The sequence below is a fragment of the Epinephelus lanceolatus genome, chromosome 13, assembly GCF_041903045.1.
Source record: "Epinephelus lanceolatus isolate andai-2023 chromosome 13, ASM4190304v1, whole genome shotgun sequence".
Classification (NCBI taxonomy): domain Eukaryota; kingdom Metazoa; phylum Chordata; class Actinopteri; order Perciformes; family Serranidae; genus Epinephelus; species Epinephelus lanceolatus.
The window spans coordinates 1796191-1815292 of NC_135746.1; the positions used below are offsets into that span (position 1 = coordinate 1796191).

At 42.7% G+C, this 19102-nt stretch overlaps 1 protein-coding gene across 1 annotated transcript; it reads left to right on the forward strand.

The window, feature by feature from the left end:
• Window positions 1-1938: 1938 nt before the first annotated feature.
• LOC117271115 (phospholipase B1, membrane-associated-like) lies at window positions 1939-17327 on the forward strand. Its single transcript, XM_033649219.2, has 16 exons — window positions 1939-2092; window positions 2380-2444; window positions 2885-2975; window positions 3078-3136; window positions 4483-4550; window positions 6005-6048; window positions 7908-8028; window positions 8151-8202; window positions 8323-8403; window positions 8511-8576; window positions 8678-8769; window positions 12034-12115; window positions 12374-12475; window positions 12703-12798; window positions 13093-13164; window positions 16464-17327. The coding sequence occupies exons 1-16, from the start codon at window positions 2035-2037 to the stop codon at window positions 16599-16601; spliced, it is 1287 nt and encodes a 428-aa protein (XP_033505110.1). The 5' UTR covers window positions 1939-2034; the 3' UTR covers window positions 16602-17327.
• Window positions 17328-19102: the final 1775 nt, after the last annotated feature.

Consider the following 19102-nt stretch of genomic DNA (forward strand, 5'->3'; position numbering starts at 1 on the left):
TTTCTACGTTAGAGGAAGAGGAAGACGATGAGGATTTCGTGTGTGTGTGTGTGCGTGTGTGTGTGTGTTTTGTAACACAACCTCAGCTGTTGTGAGAATATCCACCCCCTCACCAAAAGTCCAACTTGGAGCTCTGCCTACACTTCTCAGCTCAGATGGACCTGAATCTGAGAAATGAAGCCATGGTTAGGCCGTACAGTATTTATCAAAACCAAATTAGAAACTTCTGATTTTGCCACATTCAGTTTTTTTTCTCTTAAGTCCATTTGTTCAGTTCCACAGTGTGTGTGCTTGTTGTTAGAGCTGATCTGCCAATACGTCTGCATGAAGTCAAAAAAGGACGAGACGATAAGAAATGATTCCAGACCTGCGTTCACACATCGATCCCCACACAGCTCACAGTTTGTCTAAAATAAAACACTGGTCGAGACGACTGCATTTTTACCATCGCAAATACAAGTTTATAAAGAAATTAATAAATGATATACAGATATTTAATGATTGTTTTGAATGTTTTCTTCCTTGTTTGAATGTTAAAGGTAAGTCACACACCTTGTATTGTTGAAAACCTATAAAAATATTGGCATTGTACCTTTCTGCAAACCATGGGTGATGTTGCACTTGTACATTACTATGTAGCACATACACTGAAACTTTCAACAACGCTGTGGTTAATGTGTTGTTAGGGTTAGGCACAAAAACCGTTTGGTTGTGGTAAGGAAGAGATCATGTTCTGGCTTAAAATACCTAGTTTTGGGGACACAACCCCTGCAGGAAATGTTTCTCTGTCAAAAACAACCGCTTTCTGTGGCTTTATCCTGGCAGGATATGCAGCAATGTCTTGGTATAAAACAATCGCTTTTCATGGCACGATCCCCTCTGAATATGCAGTGATGGCTCGATTAAAAACAACTGCTTTTTGTGGCACCACGCCAGCAGGAAACACAACATTGTCTTGGTTAAAACCAACCGCTTTTCATGGCCCCAATCCCTCAGGGTGCGAAGCAATGTCTCGGTAAAAAACAACTGCTTTTCATGGCACTATCCTGGCACGATATGCAGCAATATCTGAGTTACGAACAACCGCTATTCATGGCCCCGTCTCCTCAGGATATCAAGCGATGTCTCAGTCAAAAACAACCGCTTTTCATCACCCTATCCTGGCAGGATATGCAGCCATGTCTCGGTATAATACCATTTTTAGTGGCACTTTCTCAGGAGGAAACGCAGCAATGTCTCAGTTTAAAACAACCGCTTTTCACGGCCCCATCTCCTCAGGATCCAAAGCAATGTCTCGGTCAAAAACAACTGCTTTTCATCACCCTATCCCGGCAGGATATACAGCCATGTCTCGGTACAAAATAAAAGCTGCTTGTCGCACTACCCTGGCAGGAAACGCAGCAACTTGTCAGTTAAAAACAACCACTTTTCATATCACCATCCCCTCAGGATACCAAGTGATGTCTCAAGGAGAAACAACCACTTTTTGTGACATTACCCCAGCAGGAAACGCAGCATTGTCTTGGTTCAAAACAACCACTTCTCATGGCCCCGATCCCTCAGGGTGCGAAGCAATGTCAGTAAAAAACAACCGCTTGTCATGGCACTTCCTCCTCTGGAGAGACAGCGACAGGTCCCTAAAAAAACACCCACATTTGGTGCCTGAAAAGCAGCTGTCAACACAGCAATGACTCACTAAATCACAATCAGTTTTGATGTTTGTTGGCCTCCAACAGTTGTCTGCAGCTTGACAGGCATCTCCCTGAGGTTTCACACCATCCACCATCTCCTCTACCTCCTGATGAAGTCAGCTCCTATACTACAGCACTTTAAAATGAAACATGCATATGAAAACCTGTGAGTTATTGTTAGGAGTTATTGTATTGCTGGCACAGACTGAACGGCTCCCACTGGACCCGCGGGGTGTCACTCAGCTTTAGAGGGTGGGCGAGACAAAGTGACAGAGCTGTAAAGCCGAGCATCACATTGTGCAGTCTGTAGGGGTGACCCATTGACTGGCCCATACGCACTACTATGGAGTGGCTTTGGATCGCCGTGGCAACATGTATGCTCACGTCCCGCTCTGTCAAAGGTAAGTGCTAGAAAAAGCAGGAGGGCAGAGCACACGTGAGGCTGTGTGCCTGTATTTATTGTTACAACAGCCTCTGAAACAGGGCCTGTTTTTTAGATTGTTTATAACGTCATCATCTGGTAACAAAAAACATTTATGAGAAAACCTGTTTCTATGGAAGCTTTTATTTGTGCTGTAAATGGTTGTAAAAGTACTTGTTTAATTTATAAAGCAGTGTTTTCAGTAGCTTATTGGGCCATTTTAAAAAGTTTTAAATGGACACTTTGGGAATAATTCTTCTCTCTGAGGCAACGATTGGTGGTGGGAGTATGAGGAGGGGATACGGCACTACAGCAAGGAGGCCCTCAACAAGGTACTGTTGTACACATGTTTTTACCACTGACTATAAAAGTGCTGTCATTGTTAGACACTGGATACTATTTAACATCTAATTCTCATGGCAGAATATTATTTTGTTCTCTGGCTTTAAATTCTGTTCCTCGTTTAATTGATTGATTGATTGATTGATTGGTAGCTTTATCAATGGGCAAAACTGTGTAACAATGAGTAACCTACTTTTACCATAAGAGGCACAGGTTGACCACATGGACCAGCAGGTATTTGGAGTATGCACACATCAACTAAAGACAGAGTGCAAAGGGTCAGTGAGTGAAAAGCTAACGTTGTGCTGGCTATCAGACAGGTTTAATCTCAAAGCTGCTCTATATAGAAAACATTCAGTCTTATCTGAACAGAGGAGACTCAAAAGTTTGACGCCTGACAGTGATGAAGTGTCTCTTGTTTCTTCGTCAGGAGTTTCCAGAGAAAACTCGACCAGTGAGCTTCAAGCATCCTGTGTTCCAGTGTCCAGACATGAGTCCTTCTCACTCTGTCCCCACCTCAGGTCTGTCAAGGTCTCATCCCCAAACCAAGCCTCACATCAATCCATTACTTGAGAGCTGAAACTTCTGATTCATTTCTTCTTTCTTCGCGTCTCCATCTCCAGTTGAATATGTGAAGGCGGCAGATATCAAAGTCATCGCTGCCTTGGGGGATTCTCTGACAGTAGGTGTTATTTGCCAGTACAGTATAAATAATACAATATGCAATTAAAGTCATGATGACTAAATGTTGCAGTGACAGCAGTGCAGCCAGACTACTGTTCTCAGTTTGCTTTTTGGCTTTTTTAAAAAGCAAAAACGTGAATTGTGAAAGCAAGGCAGTTTACTTTGGGTTTAAAAGCTTCAGTCAAAGCTTCAAGACAGTGGTTCCCAACTGGTCCAGCCACAGGGTCCAGATTTCTCATTAGTTCAAGGTCCACATAGTTTGATACTTGTTTTTGGTGTTGCTGTCTGTTAGTCACTCACTCTACAAAGGAAACAGCCTTTCACAATAAAAGCTCTGTGTCGGAAATTTACTGTTCTCAAAACTAAAGTGTTTTTTACAAACTTGACAAGTTTGCCAGTCACTTGCGGTCTGTTCAGAATGAGCCCACGACCCACTTTTGGACCTTGATCCACCAGTTGGGAGCCACCGGTTTAAGAGAGGGAGAGAAAATGTTGCTAATAGTTTAGCATTCTGCTAACCGTAGCCAAAGGCTCACGGCTGTGGCTTCAAGTTCATGTTTATGTAGCAAACGTTAGCTAAAGCCTTGAATCACAGTGTGTCCTCCACCGCACACCCCACCGCTACAGACCACCTGGCTGGGAGGAGAGCGGGCAGAAGCTTTAGAGACTGACCTCCAGCCAGCACAAACTCCAGCTCCTTCCCACTGGATCAGTAAACTTTCTGTTGCTGCCATTACATGGGACAGACCTGGCCACCAGCGTGCTGTGACGCCCAGCGCCAGAGGGTTTGTGCTGGCCGAATTCAAGCTTCTAGAGCTGCCCACTGATGGACCACCTCTCAGAACTGCTGCCCGCTCTCCTCCCAGCAAAGCACTCCACAGCGGCAGGTAACGAGGCAGAGAGACCGTGGAGTGGCGAGCTAGCTAGCTAATTTGTAGTCTCATAAACAGAGAGAGCAGGGCAAGAAGGAGCCAAGTGAATGAGCTGCAGACAACTATACAATGAAATGGGATTAAATAAATCAGTGTTTGGGAAACACTGGGTTACTGTATGAAACGCATGTATATGCCCGTGGTCATCTGGTGGGAGGGGCTTAGATCAAAATTCTGCTGTTTCTGTTTTCCCTTTCCCAGATTTCTGCCTACCTCAGCTGTAAATGTCAGTTTACATTTACAGCATGTTTACAAAGATACAAAGTGCAGCTGACAATACCAGAAATGCAACAGATGTCATTTAAAGGACGGACTGACCTCCTCAAAGAAACAGACACACAGTCGAGATTTCTTTCTTTTGTCGAGGCTCTGATGATATAATCTCATCAGACGCTGTGTCTTTCCCTTTCAGACGGCCATAGGTGCCAACGCCACCACTGTCCTCGGGATTCCCATTGAGTTTCGTCACGTCTCGTGGAGGTAACAGAAGTTATGTGTGAAACATGTGCTGGGTCTTCTATGCAGATAATAATTCCTACTGTAGAGGTGCATGTAGACAGCATGTGATATAAGTAGAACTCATAACTCTACACTACGCTGCGCCTTTGTCAAATAGTGATACATATAGAGTCATTAAATGTGCCATATAACTGTATTTTGTGTTAAAGTTTTGAGCCTGAGGGCCCTTTGATAATGCCAGATAACATCAGGGACAAGTCAGTGTGCTTCTAAATTTCACTTCTACTTTAAATATGAATGATTATTAATAATTTCTTATGAAATGTTGACTTAAAATATTCAGAATCATATACTTAATACTTACGGTGGAACACAACATGTCACCTTTTCAAACCTTTGAAACTTTCCATGCACATGGGCACAAGTGTGTCCCTAACCTAGTAAGTAATGCCAAACACTGACTGTAGAAATGACTGCAGGGTGTTATAACATAAGATCAATTCATGAGAGAACAAATAAGTTTTCTTCATTTATTCATTGAGTCTTGAGGGCTTCTTTAATTAGATATCGGTCAAATCGTGTGCAGAACTGAAACAGTGTAAAGAGTATATGGCTGTCAAGTCTCATTTGTCCAGTTACACCCAGTGTACATAATTCAAACACTGTTTATGGACCCCAGTGTGCAGAAATATTCAAATACACTATTTTGAAAAATGGCAATGTTCCTTTTTCCCTCTCCAAAATTTAGCACAGGTTTGGGGTGTTATTTGGCCCAGTTTGCGACGCAATAGCATAACATGGTTGGTAGCGATGGACACCTTAGGTCCTCTAGTTTAATATGATAATTGTGTCTTCACTGTAGCTCTCACCTTCAGCTCTGCCTCTTCACATGTTTTTCGGTCAGACATTTGGCCATCACCTCTCTGCTCCTTTTCTTTTTCTGGTTTTCTCTGTACCCTGGATTTTCTTTAAGGAGCCCCTGATTTTCGGAGAGGCATTCTGGCTTAACTATTCAGGCTGCAGTCTGCCGCACATGTTTAGATTAGTGGCACTTGTGAGTTCAACACATCGTGCTCCTGACCCCTGCTATCAGATGGTCTATGGACCACCAACATTTTCTGTGTGATGTGCATGCTTTTGATATGTTACATGGTTTCAAAATGGCGGTCAAACATATGTGTTTTTAAATCAGAGATGGATTTTAGGATGGATAGATAGGATCGTTAAGTGTGAAGGGGGAGAGAGAGAGGGGTAATGACATGCAGCAAAGAGCCACAGGCTGGAGTCGAACCCGGGCTGCTGCGGCAACAGCCTTGTACATGGGGCGCCTGCTCTACCACTGAGCCACTGACGCCCCAGATGAGACTGTTTTAGAGTGTTTTTATATTTTCAGTTTGTAGATATTGCTGTAAAATATTCTGAATATTTAGTTTTGGCACTAATGGAATTTTCTGTCACATCTCTTCATCTTGCAGCATCGGAGGCTACGGGTCATTTGAGGATGTCATTACTTTGGCAAGTAAGATGTTTGAATCAGGGACGATATCTCTGCAATAACTACACATTATTGTGTTATTGTATTATTGTGAGTGTACTAATATAATTAGGTCTTAAAAGTCATTAAATAGTCTTGAATTTGCGGTCTTGATCACCACAAACATTTTATCTACTTTCATTTATCCATCTTTTAATTTCTTTTTGTAAAAGTGAGTCGAGCTCTTCTATGTGAAAGTTCTCTTTACATCTACGACTTGTGATTACTTGTTGGTAAATTGTAGATTAAACTGACTCACTTTAATAACCTTATTCCTATAATCTACCTCTGCATGGGACCACATTCATACTACTTTATATTCACAGTGCCTTCCGAAAGTCTTCACCCTCCTTGGTATTCTCTCTATTTTGTTGCCTTACAACCTGGAATTTAAATGGATTTTAATTTGGATTTTATGTAACGGACTCCTCAAACAAATGGAAGAAGGGACAGTTCTCATCATGCTGAGAACACCATCCCCACAGTGAAGCATGGTGGTGGCAGCATCATGCTGTGGGGATGTTTTTTATCAGCAGGGACTGGGAGCCTGGTCAGAACTGACGGAAAGATGGATGGCGCTAATTACAGCGAAATCCTTGAGGGAAACCTGTTTGAGTCTTCCAGAGACTGGGACTGAGGTTCACCTTCCAGCAGCCAATGACCCTAAACACACTGCTAAAGCAACACTCCAGTGCGTTACGGAGAAACCGTTGAATGTCCTGGAATGGCTCAGTGAAGTCCAGACCTTAATCCAATTGAGAATCTGTGGTATGACGTAAAGATTGCTGTACACAAGCAGAACCCATCCAACTTGAAGGAGCTGAAGATATTTTGCTGTGAAGAATGGGCAAAAATTCCAGTGTCTAGCTGTGCAAAGCTCATAGAGACGTACCCGAAGAGACTTGCAGCTGTAATCGCTGCAAAAGGTGGCTTTAAGCGGTATTGACTCTTGCATCTTCAAGGTGGGAGTTATGTTGTGTAAATCAAATGATACAAATCCCCCATAATTCCTTTTAAAGTCCAGGTTGTAAAATGTTTGCCAAGATTCTCAGTCATCCAGGTCATGGTAATCTTAAGTGCTATATCGTAGGCAACTGGACTTGCTTTGCGTTTCTTGAAGACGTTTCGCCTCTCATCCAAGAAGCTCCTTCAGTTCTAAATGACTGATGCGGAGTTGCAGGCTTTAAACCATCTTTCTTCTCTGGCCCAGATGTGAACATTGCTGGGGATACTGCTGAGAAGGGACACCTTTTTGAGGACAGCATGTTCACATCTTGTCCAGAGAAGATGTTTTGAAAGAGGCGTGAAAGAAGTCATCTACGTCAAGCTGGATCGACCATTGTTAAACAGTGCAGTCTTGGGATCCCTCCCCAGACGACTGCACATCCTTTCACACCTGGTCCCACCTGACCCTAACGACTTACATGGTGGCCAGGTGGGTCAACGACTCACATGTAACCACAACAACTCTGTAAGGGTTCACACCCACACAGAGTTTAAAGCCTGTGACTTCGCACCAGTCATTTAGAACTGAAGGAGCTTCTTGGATGAGAGGCGTAACGTGTTCAAGAAATGCAAACAAGTCCAGTTGCCTACGATATAGCTCCAGGTTGTAAGGCAACAAAATAAAGAGACTGCCAAGGGGGTTGAATACTCTCGCAAGCCACTGTACCTGCAATGCTTAAATAAGAAACAGAAAAATCTGTCTTCAATTTGATTAAAAAAATATCTTAAAAATCATTTAAGTGTTTGATATGTGTAGACCACCCAATAAACCGAAGTCAGCAAAAGAAAATACACACAGCATCATCTTTACATGTTTCTCTTCCACTTGTGTTTTTTAGACATCATCAAGCTGTTCAATCCCAATCTGCTCGGCGCTGCTCCCGGCAAGACAGTTCACGGGATGCAGGCTCATATCAGCGAGACAGGCTTCAACCTGGCTGTGACTGGACACAACACCTTGTAATGACTCATCAGTGTGACACGAACTGTTTTCGATCGGCACAACATGCGCTCTGTGACCTTCTTTGTGTTATTAAGTATTTATGATGATTATGACATATGCTGTTGTTTGGTTCTTCTAGCAATCTCCCCGGTCAGACGAGACATTTGATCGACACGCTGAGAGCTTATGAGGTACAGTGATATCCTGTTTATTTAAAAAAAAATATAACGGAGGGATGATGAAGGTTGTAGAGCTGACTATTAAAGTGTTCCTGTAGAAAAACTCTCATCCCTCTGCTGTCTCTTGTTCAGGGTCTGAACTTCGAGGAGGACTGGAAGCTTTTAACCATTCTCATGGGCATGAATGACATCTGTGATTACTGCAAAGATAAGGTCTGTTTTTCTATTCTTTGAAATTCATTTACTTCAATAAAAAAAGGCTTTTTACAGAATGACAGATGTGTTTATTAATCTCTGCAGAGTCTCCATGTTCTCTCCAGGTTCTGTTCTCAGTGGATAACTTCATTCACTATATCACCGTCTCCTTGGAAATGCTTATGAATGAGGTAAAGTGAAAGAAAAAGGAAACAAGAGACATTCGGTCTCAGTGAGGTTTCAGTATGGTGCGGTGATTCAGCGCAGGCGTCTTCTTCATGTTGTGCTTCAGGTTCCTCGTATGATCGTTAATGTCGTGCAGATCCTGCCCATGCAGACTCTGAGGGAGGTGCAGAAGCCCACCCCAGGGTGCCTTCTCCAAAGGTGAGACACTCATTCTTAACATTCATTCATTCATTTTCCGTAACCACTTATCCTGTTAGGGGGCGCTGCGGGGTGGAGCCTGTCCAAGCTATCATTTCTTGACAGGCAGGGTTCACCCTGGACAGGTCACCAGACTATCACAGGACTGACACATAGAGACAGACAACCATTCACACTCACATTCACACCTACGGACAATTTAGAGTCACCAATTGACCTATGGCTAAGCCACGCCCCCTCCACTCACTCGGACAAACTATCAACATTCAGTGAGCGGCGCTATGGCAGGTGTCACAGTACACGGCATTTCACAGGAGGCAACTGATGATTTTTGGAGACATAACGATCAGATGTCATTGAGAAGTAACCAAAAGGGCCTAAACTACGCATTGGAGGGATATATTCATCATTTTATTGTTGAGAAGGTCGATGAAAAGCTTAAATTACAAGCCAAAATTTACAGGTCACAGTGTACGCTTGTGAACCGCATCTGGTTGCCGTCACCATTAGGGCTGCCACTAACGATTATTTACATTGTCGACTAATCTGTCGATTATTTCTTCGATTAGTCGACTAATCATTTCATTGAAAAATGTGTTAAAATGTTGAAAAATGTCGGCCTGTCTTGCCCAAACCCCAAAATTACGTCATCTAATGTCTTGTTTCGTACTCACGCCAAAGGGTTTTAGTTCAGTGTCACGGGAGAGTGTGTAAAGCTGCCAATATCTGAACGTAAGAAGCTGCAGTAAGAGTATTTTGGGTACTTCTATAGTACTTTTCTATGAAAAATGACTCAAACCGATTAGTCGACTACTAAAATAGTCACCGATTATTTTAATAGTCGATTAGTCTTCAATTAGTCGACTAATCGTGGCAGCCCTAGTCACCATCAAAGACAACAAGTTAAAGTGCCACTGAAGTTAAGGTTTTTGGCTCAGAATATGAGAAAAGGATAACGGCCTTTTTACCATCTTTACCAAGAGTGTCTCTCCGTTAGTTTGGTGCTACAGTATTTACACTGAATCATTCAGCATAACGTTTGCCAACCTTTGTTATCTCTGCCATTACAGATAAGTTAATGAAGCTAAGCTCCAGAAGTTAACGTTAGCTTAACTAGAGCCCTTTGGACAACAGCTAACAATGATGTACGATCACCAAAGTACAAAACTAGAACAAAATAGGCTAATGAACTCCCAGCAAACAAGGTGACATGATGAACAACGCAGCTAGGAGCTAACGTTAGGCTAACTTTAGCTAACGTTAGCTAGAGATGTTAAAGATAACTTTATATTTCTTTCCAGCAAAGTGACAATATGTTGCCTCAAACACAATGTTGACTTACCTTAGAACAGATGTAGACATCATTGTTAATCTTATTCACGTTGAGTTGATGTTGTGGTCTAACGTTACCACACAACTTTATCCAAAGGAGACACTTTTCTCGCTTGAGATGTGGTTTAAAGTGTAAAAAATACACCTGGTCGCCCAGCCTCTCAGGATACCTTGTGTCAGAGTTGCATGTACCCCATGCACACCGTTTGACCATTTTTAAACTTCAAATCTCAGAAAAAGCTCATAAAACCCAACAAACACCATGACATGGATTGATTTGTGTCTTGAAATCAGAAATCCTCCCCAACCAAAGACAAGGACACAAGACTGCTATGTATGAGGCAGGAACAGCCCATTGTTCCGACCATATTAAACTCATTGTTCCGAAGTCCGTTCCGACATCATCATGACGCCCTGTGGTTAAGGTCTGGTTAGGTTTAGGCACAAAAACCACTTGGTTAGGGTCAGGAAAAGATCATGGTGTGGGTTAAAATGAAAAAGAAAGTGACAAACAAATAAGCTGTGAGCCTGCTTCGCCTCAAGCCTTTGCCAGCTGACCCAGAGCCGGTCGCGGCGCACCATCAAGGCAGAAATACGCCCGCCAGGAGCCGTTCAGCACCGCGGACCGTCGGACTAATCGGATGTCGGACCAATGACATGGACCCGTATGAGGCTTGGGTTATGATGAATCAACGCTACATCCTAACAGGAAACTGCATCTTGTGTTGCTAGGTTGCTAGTTAGCTTGAAATTGAAAGTTTGAGTTGTTATACAAACATAAATTCTGCTTCTGTTTTACAGAGATTGTTTTAATGTGTCTTCAGTCCAGTGGTAGTCCACATATTTAATAGCTTGCAGCCATAGATGGCACCAGTGTTTCAGCAGCAATGTTTGCATAGTAACTTACCTAAATGGTTAGTGTAGGTAATAAACATGAATATTTAATATTGATTCAATTAAAACTGAAGGTTTTTGCGACGACACCTACATGTTCTGTTTGTTTTTAGGAGCAACCAGGACACACACACACACACACACACACACACACACACACACACACACTTGTTGCTCTGAAACGGTGATGATCCTCTTCTTGAGTCTGCTGTTGGAATATTGATTTTGACACCCAAACATGCAACAAGCAGACATTTTGATGCTGGCCAACAGTTTTGATTCATTTTTCAAAGCTTGCTAACTCATCTGGATGACTGGAACAAAACTCCACTTCCTTAGGAAAAGAGAGAGACGACTGGTTGCTCTGTATAATCAAATGTAGATCAAAACCTGGTGTTGGGTGCTCATGAAGAACAGGAAATAATAGGATACACAGGAAGGCAATCCAGGCCCTCCAGAAATATAGAAAATTAGGAAGGAAGTATTAAAAAATCCTTTATTGTAGTGGCTAAATCATTAAAGGGCAAACACGTTTCAGCCACTGCACGTCTTCATCAGGGTTTTAAAAACTTCTACGACTTTTCACGATGTCCGCAGTAAAAGGTTTCTTACACAACTTATATAAGTGTGCTGTTAAACTGTGAACGCTCCAGTGCATGAACACTAAGAATGGACCTCTTTGTAATGTAGGAGACATCTAGTGTCCAGTATTTAGTTTTGAAAAATATACAGTGATCTGGATTTTTTTAGTGAGAAAGAAGAAGTGAAGAACGCATGAAGGGCATCTTTAAAGAAGCCAAATCCTGCAGCAGAGGCATGAACTACTGTATACGTACTTTACATGTGGCCCTGGCCCTTTTTGTGCTCTTTGTATTGCAATGTTGAGTATTAAAAAAACATCTCACGAGTTACTTCAAACATTTTACACCACTTAATTAATTCTGCACCAGATTCCTCAAGTTTATCCCGTGATTGTTTGACCTCTCTCTCTCTTTCTTTCTTTTCTTGTGGCCCTTCCTGCAATCTCCTTTAATTAAGGTCTTTCTGCTCGTGCCTGATCGAGCCAGTAGCCAAGTCTCCTGAGCTTCGGGAGCTGATAGAAGTCAATCTGGAGTTCCAGGTACAGTTAATACCTCTCAGTTAATGGAAGGTGGATGTTATCCATGATGGGAAACAACACTTTAAATCATTATTGACTATCCTGTGCGATCATAACTCACTTTATTTTGAAAGTGCATCTACTAATCAAACACTAAATGTACAAAGTTGTGTATGGACCCCAAAACACGGCATACTGATTTCATGCCAACAACTCTGTCACATTTTTTTCATGCTTGTTGTTCCTATGAATTGATTTTTGTGTTTCTCTCATCGACAGAAAAGACTCGAGACGCTGCTGCTGAGCGATCGTTTCTTCAGGAAGGACTTTGCCGTCGTTCTCCAGCCCTTCCTGAAACACGCTGACCCTCCCCGCCTCCCGGTAATCAATCCTCACTCCAAAGGCCACAGCAGCATCACGGTGGCAGAGATGTCAGGAGATGAATCAGTGTGACACTCAGCACAGTAATGATTGAATCATTAAGATGCCGAGTGACAGCTGCTTGTTAACACAAGGCTGAGAGTGAGAGCGAAGTCACGTTTCACAAATCAACAACACACTCCATCAGTAAATCTACACCAGTGTGTGTGTTTTGTCTCCCTGAGCAGAACGGGAAGATCGATATGACCTTCTTCACTCACGACTGCTTCCACTTCACCATAAAGGGGCACGAGGAGCTGGCTAAAGGACTGTGGAACAACATGGTGAACAATGAGTCACGCTGCTTGTATTTAATGGCACAGGAGGTTAAAGGTCAACAATCACCCCCCCTGCAGTTCACAAGGGTTTATTATGTGAAGAAATGTCACAGCAGGATTAAATACAATGAATAATTTAACAGAAGAAAGCTGTAGATCAGAAGCAGATGAAAAGGAAGGACGGCTTTTATTAATCAGTATTTTTTTACTACAACTACGACAAAAACCTTCAACATATCTCAAAATACAGAACTTTTTTATTTCCTCCATGAATTAATTCTCTGTGTCTTCTGCTCACAGTTTCAGCCTGAGGGAGGAAAGATGATTGTGAGCAGCTTCTCTGACCCCATCAGTCTCATCTGTCCACCCTTGGTAAGACCAGTCTCTATGTGATAATGTTACGACACCAGAGCAGCGTCTGCGTCTTTAGCTGGCTTTTCTATTAATTTCCGACATGTTCTCATCTCAGCTCGTCAAATGCTGCTGCTTTGTCAGTGGACCTGCACGTCAAAATATGATGCACTACATTCCCTCCGGTGTCTGTGTTGGACTTTCAGGGATGGTGCCAATTGATGCTCGTTACATATGTTGTGTCTTTTCAAACTATGCTTCCATTTTCATATGAAATGCATACTGTACTTTCCACTCCTTACATGCATCCTATCTTTTTCAAAATAAACGTACAGAGAAGGTAAGTCACTTTGTTTTTAGGTTTACTTTTGGCAACAAAAGCACACGGTCAGGTTTAGAAAAATATATCATGGTTTGGCCGACAATATGTTCAGATGTTACTGAGGTAATGTAACATCATGTGACATCCATCATTTGCGTAGCATGCTGAAAATTAACTACGGTAATTTATACTTATTTATACTTTATTTTGGTTTTTCACGGGAAACAAACAGCGGGCCCCCGGATGAAAGTCTGGTGTTTGTCTGATCCATCCACCTCCCCTCCCCTCTCTTCCTGCCAAACTTATACAGACTTTCTCAGTCTTCATACTACGCTCAAACTGCTGCCGCCAGGTGCGTATCATACTGTTACGAAGGGTGCCTCCATGTGTCCGTGTCCGTGTGGTTCCTTGACAAAGTGGCAGCATTTGATGAGTTGAGAGTAAAAACAGGATTCCTCCCTTTGAGGAGACAAATTGATTCCACGGATTTTAGCAGTGAATGAAAATCATTTTGCTGAGGTTTCAACTTTTCGTAACATAGATATTCAGTCCCAGTTTAGATTTTATAGCCACTTTGGTTGTTATCAGGCCATTAAATGGACGTTATCAGCGGTGATGAGCATCAGAGATATAGTACGGACCTGCCACACCTACCATTAGGTAAAGAAGGTCAGCATCAGCCCATGAAGTTAAAGGTAGAGTCTGGAGGATTTTCCAGCTGCTGTTTGTAAACACACATTCAAATTTGGCCCCTCCTATCAGGCTCAACTGCGTGCTGCCCCTACCCCTCCCGGCAGTTGTGTGTTACACAAAATGATTCAAAGCTCAATCCTCACACTACATCAAGCCATATATTACCTAAACGTAAAGTTGTTTGCATTGGTTGATAGTCGGAATTAGCCTCCACAACAAACTACGTAGGAATTACAGTTGTTGTAATGGAAAAGTTGATAAATTAACAAACTAGCACGAGCTAACCGGCCTGTATTTGGGATTTACCTATCCAACAGAAAGCAGGCCAACTCCATGTCGCTGTACATCCCGAGCCTCTCCTTCAATGCTCGAAAGCGGGTGAAAGCCACCCCGATATTCACACGAGTTTTGGCCCGTGCTTTATCGGCTCGGCGTTTTGCCTCACTCACATTGAATTTCCTTTTCTTCGTGGGTACGTCTGTATCCGCCATTTCTCCTGGGTGTACGGAGCACGGAGGTACGGAAGAAGGCTTCACAGAAGAGGTTCAGGCAAGGCTCGTGCTGGTGCACGCTCGGACATGCTCGGGCACGGCACCTGCACTCTCTCATTGGCTGGGGAAATCTCCGCCCAGAAGCGGCCTGAGCTCACAAAAACATCAAAAAACAGTTAAAGGGCAGGAGCTCTGCAAACAGAGTCACCACCACACATGAGTAGAAGCCCATAGGTGATGATTAAGCAGGATTTCATTTGTATATGTCTATTTTTTTTTTTTGTTTGAAAATCCTCCAGATCCTACCTTTAAAGCTTCTTCCAGAAAGGGATTTCTGCCAGTTTATACCCTGCTATGATCTTTTTTAAACCTAACCATGTCATTTTGGTGCCTTAACCTAAGGAAAGTGAAACCTAACAAACAACATAACCAACTGGTGATGGCCATTAAAGAGGCTGATAAAATCCCATTGGGGTTTTTTGTGGAAGTTACGCTGACATAGTTGCCAGTTATTTTGCTGTTAAACAGAAAAGTTTTAAATGATCAAACTGACTAGTTTCACTTAATAATTTTCACTGTGTATGTACATGTTTGCTTTTTGTCCATCTTCTGAGTTCTGGGTTTGTTTTTGGTGTCTGACTCAGATGTCAGAACATATTTTAGGTTCTGTATGACACATTCAGAGCATTAATATAGCAGCAAACCACTAGCCATGTTTCCATCAGCCTGTTTAGATGCGCATCTAGAAATATCGCATCGGAAAATTATGATGGAAAGGGTTTTGGTTGATTCAAAAAAATGTTGATTGCAAAACGGGGGATGGAAACAGTTATGTTTGAATTAAGTCTGACGTAGTGCACCTCTCTCCATGGTGATATCCACACTCCGGGTCGGGAAGGCGGTAATGCATTTACAAGCTGGTTGCCAACCGCCAGAAAACGTAGAAGAAGAAGAATGCAAGACGTGTTTTGTTTCCGGTTCTGTGGAAAACTCGCGTGAGTTCGTAGTTTACACCAAAGTCCGTACATTTAATGGAAACACACAGGATTCATATTTCTTTTAATGTACATTTCCCAATGATTCAAATCACTTTTGGATGGAAACGTAGCTAGTGTTTGCTATGTAAAGATATAGTGGAGTAATGGCATCCTGAGCAGAGACTGAAGTCATGCTCCCTCTTGTAATCAGAGCTTCTCTGTGGTTTGTCCTGGTTGAAATGTTAGTGCATGTGTGCGTCCCAATGGCTAGCTCATTTTCTTCGCTTTGCACTGCACTCAAGTGGTGGCTACAGCTGATACCGGGATGGCATCATCAAGGAAGTGTACTGGGCACACTCACATTCCCCCTTGGTTAAAAGCATAATCTTGGGGGCGCCTGGTGGCTCGATTCCAGCCTGCGGCCTCTTGCTGCATGTCATCCCCCTCTCTCTCCCCCAGTCATGCTTAGTCTGTCCTATACAATAAAGGCAAAAAGCCAAAAAAATAATCTTAAAACCATCACTGTTGCCATTGTTTAGCACTTTTAATAGAGTTAGCACTGTTAGCTGTTAGCTGTGTGTTGCAGACAACTCAGACAACGCTCTAGATTTTGCATAGAGCTTCGTTAAATACACCAACAAATACTTTGCAGAGCCGTCCCTGTTTGCAACTGCTTTACCATGTTTGCTGTACTGTTGTAAATCAGTATCAAACTCTGTCACGCTTTGTAAAGTGTTCCCCAATGGTGTGTAATCAAAGAGCAGTTTGATCATTTATATGCTTTAACATGCACAACACAAAGTGATTCTCACCATATTCTCCGGGTCTCATCCGTAGGAACACCCGTACATCTTCACCCGACCAGTTGCAGCCAGATCAGGTCAGCCCCCGCAGCCGTCTGGCGCTCTGTCACAGGCAGCCGTCTTCCTGCTGCTCCTGCTCCTCGTGGGTTTGACATGTCCTGGATTTCTGTAGCTTTCACTTTGCTGCATCTTATTTTTACAACCATGACACTGCTACTTTTCTGTTATAAGGTGATACAGCAGATCACCTGCGAAGGAGAGTCTGTGAGCCACTGTTTGCAACTTTGCATGTCTGTGGCTTCAGTTACAGCATGGAGGAAATGACTGTGGTTTAAAGCTCTGGAAGAGAATGTGACAGTAAATCTATAGGCGTAGATTTCAGGAAGGAATGCAGGGGACACTTTCCCTTTTTACATCCCTAATAAAACATGAAAGCAGCAGAGGACTTTGACAAAATGTAGGATTCTAACACCATGAATTGATGCAGAAAACACAGGTGTTGGTGACGCTCAAAACCTTCTGGCAGAGGACCCGAAATCCTCAGTTTCACATGTGTCCGCCCAACGTTGGAACGAACCCTACGACCTTGCTGCAGCCTGAATATTTCACTTTTAGAGGCGGTTGGAGGTGGAGGTGTTGTCATCTCTGCACAAAGATGATTGACCTGCTCTAAACACATTACATGTGGGGGCAGGGTGGTCTGCTATGTTTCTCCCACATGTGTAATTAGAATAATACACTATAGGTCCAGTTTTGAGGAAAAGTCCTGCTGCTGTAGTGATACTGTATTTTATATTATAAATTGCATATTATTTTGTAACACACAAGTAACACTTTTGTGGTATTTATAAATTCATACATAAAATATTAAACTAACTATACTCTGCCCAAAACAGAAGTCAATGTCTATTAAGTGTTTTCCTGAAGAACTCTGAACCTTCAGGCTGCGTTCACATGAACTCAGGTAGACAAACAACACTCCTGGGTAACATAGGAAAAACAAACAACCAAACAAACAGTGCGACAGAATGGCAGGGCGGTAAAACAAAACATATGGGTCGACCCTGTTGCTAGGTGTGATGCTTTCTCTTAACAGATGTGATTGGTTGTCACAGACACGCCCCGTGTGAGCCTGTAAAGCAAGGTTTATGCTACTGCGCACCTATGACGCAGAGGACTTTGCAGAGGCATTGCATCCCTCTACGACCGACGCAGAGATGCAACGTTCACCTCCAAAAAATTGTAACCATGCGTTGAGGCAAAGCAGACCCAACGCAGACCCAATGCAGAACTCAAGAGCTATGACTGGTCCTTCAAACTACATAATTTCCAGCATTTCGCAAGGTTTCACTTCCTGCTGCAGTAGTTTCAAAAGTCAAGCCATTCAACGGGCGTACAGACCATCAGCGCAGTCGGCTCTCTCTTCATCATTGTTGTCGTAGCACTTGTAACAAGAGCATTTGTTGTTCAATGTCGATCATTTCGAGCTCCAGCAACAGTCTTTATCTCTCGGTCGCCATCTTCACTGTGACTAGAGCAAAGCCAGAAGATAAACAATGAATGAGCAGCGACCATAGACGTCACAGAGTCTAGGTAGGTGTATAAAAGAACGCCACTCCCTCAAGCGCTTTGGCGGGGAATTGCATAGCAACATAGACCAACAGGACGCAGAACTATGATAGGCACACAGCAACTGCGTGCACGTTGTGTCGAGTGTACGCAGAAGCATAAAGAAACTTTAAGGTGTGTGGACACCCAGTGGACATGAAATGAAGTGCTGATTGTGTTAGTGTGATCACTGCTGATGGAAGGTTGAGACAGACTCAAGTCATCACTGCTGCACTGTTGTGTTTTTCCAGTTTTCCAAATATCTTAGTGTTGTGATTATTTTATCTCTGACGTTATAGCATTAGGTGGGAAATGTGTGTATCCCTGATGACATCAACCACAGATATTATTCCTGCACCATCTTCTCTATATCATTTCATTTACTCACTGTCATCCAGTGTTTGGTGAATGTTTCTCTGACCTCTGTGTTTCCACCATTTTCTCCTCTGATTAAGAAACTCTTCAGCCTCTTAAAAGCCCTCCTCCCTGATCCTGATAGTTTTTTTTACCTTTGGAGCTCTTTTAAGGTCTAAGATGCTCTGTGAATAACTTATCTTTACAAGGACCTAGTCTTAACTTTAAGGGGAAAGTCTAAGAAAATGTCACTATTCTTAGACTTTTCTGTGAATGTTGTCACTGGGAGCAACTCTGTGCTCTGAAGCTTTGTGAATACGGCCTGGCCTCTGTCTTTGAGGAAAACAAAAGGTTAGAATATTTTAACTTTGAACAACACTGCCGTCTACCTTTTATGTTACCGGTATTTTCTGCCAACCTCACTTAATTTTACTCTGCTGCTCTCAGGGTGATGGCCACGTTGAAGTCATGGAACTGTGGTGTAGTTTATTTATAGCCTAGAAATGACTTCTGGTGATTGCATTTATGCCTCAGATATCACTTAAGTAGTGTTAATTTATGAAAGTTATCTTGCTGGACAAAATTTGTAAGTATCATGAAACTTTCTGAAGAAATCCAAGATCCAACAGAAAACTCCCCAGGAACCGAGCGAGGCTAACTTCTGGGCTGGTCTACAAAAAAAAAGCAATCCCTGCAGCACTCTGTTTCAAC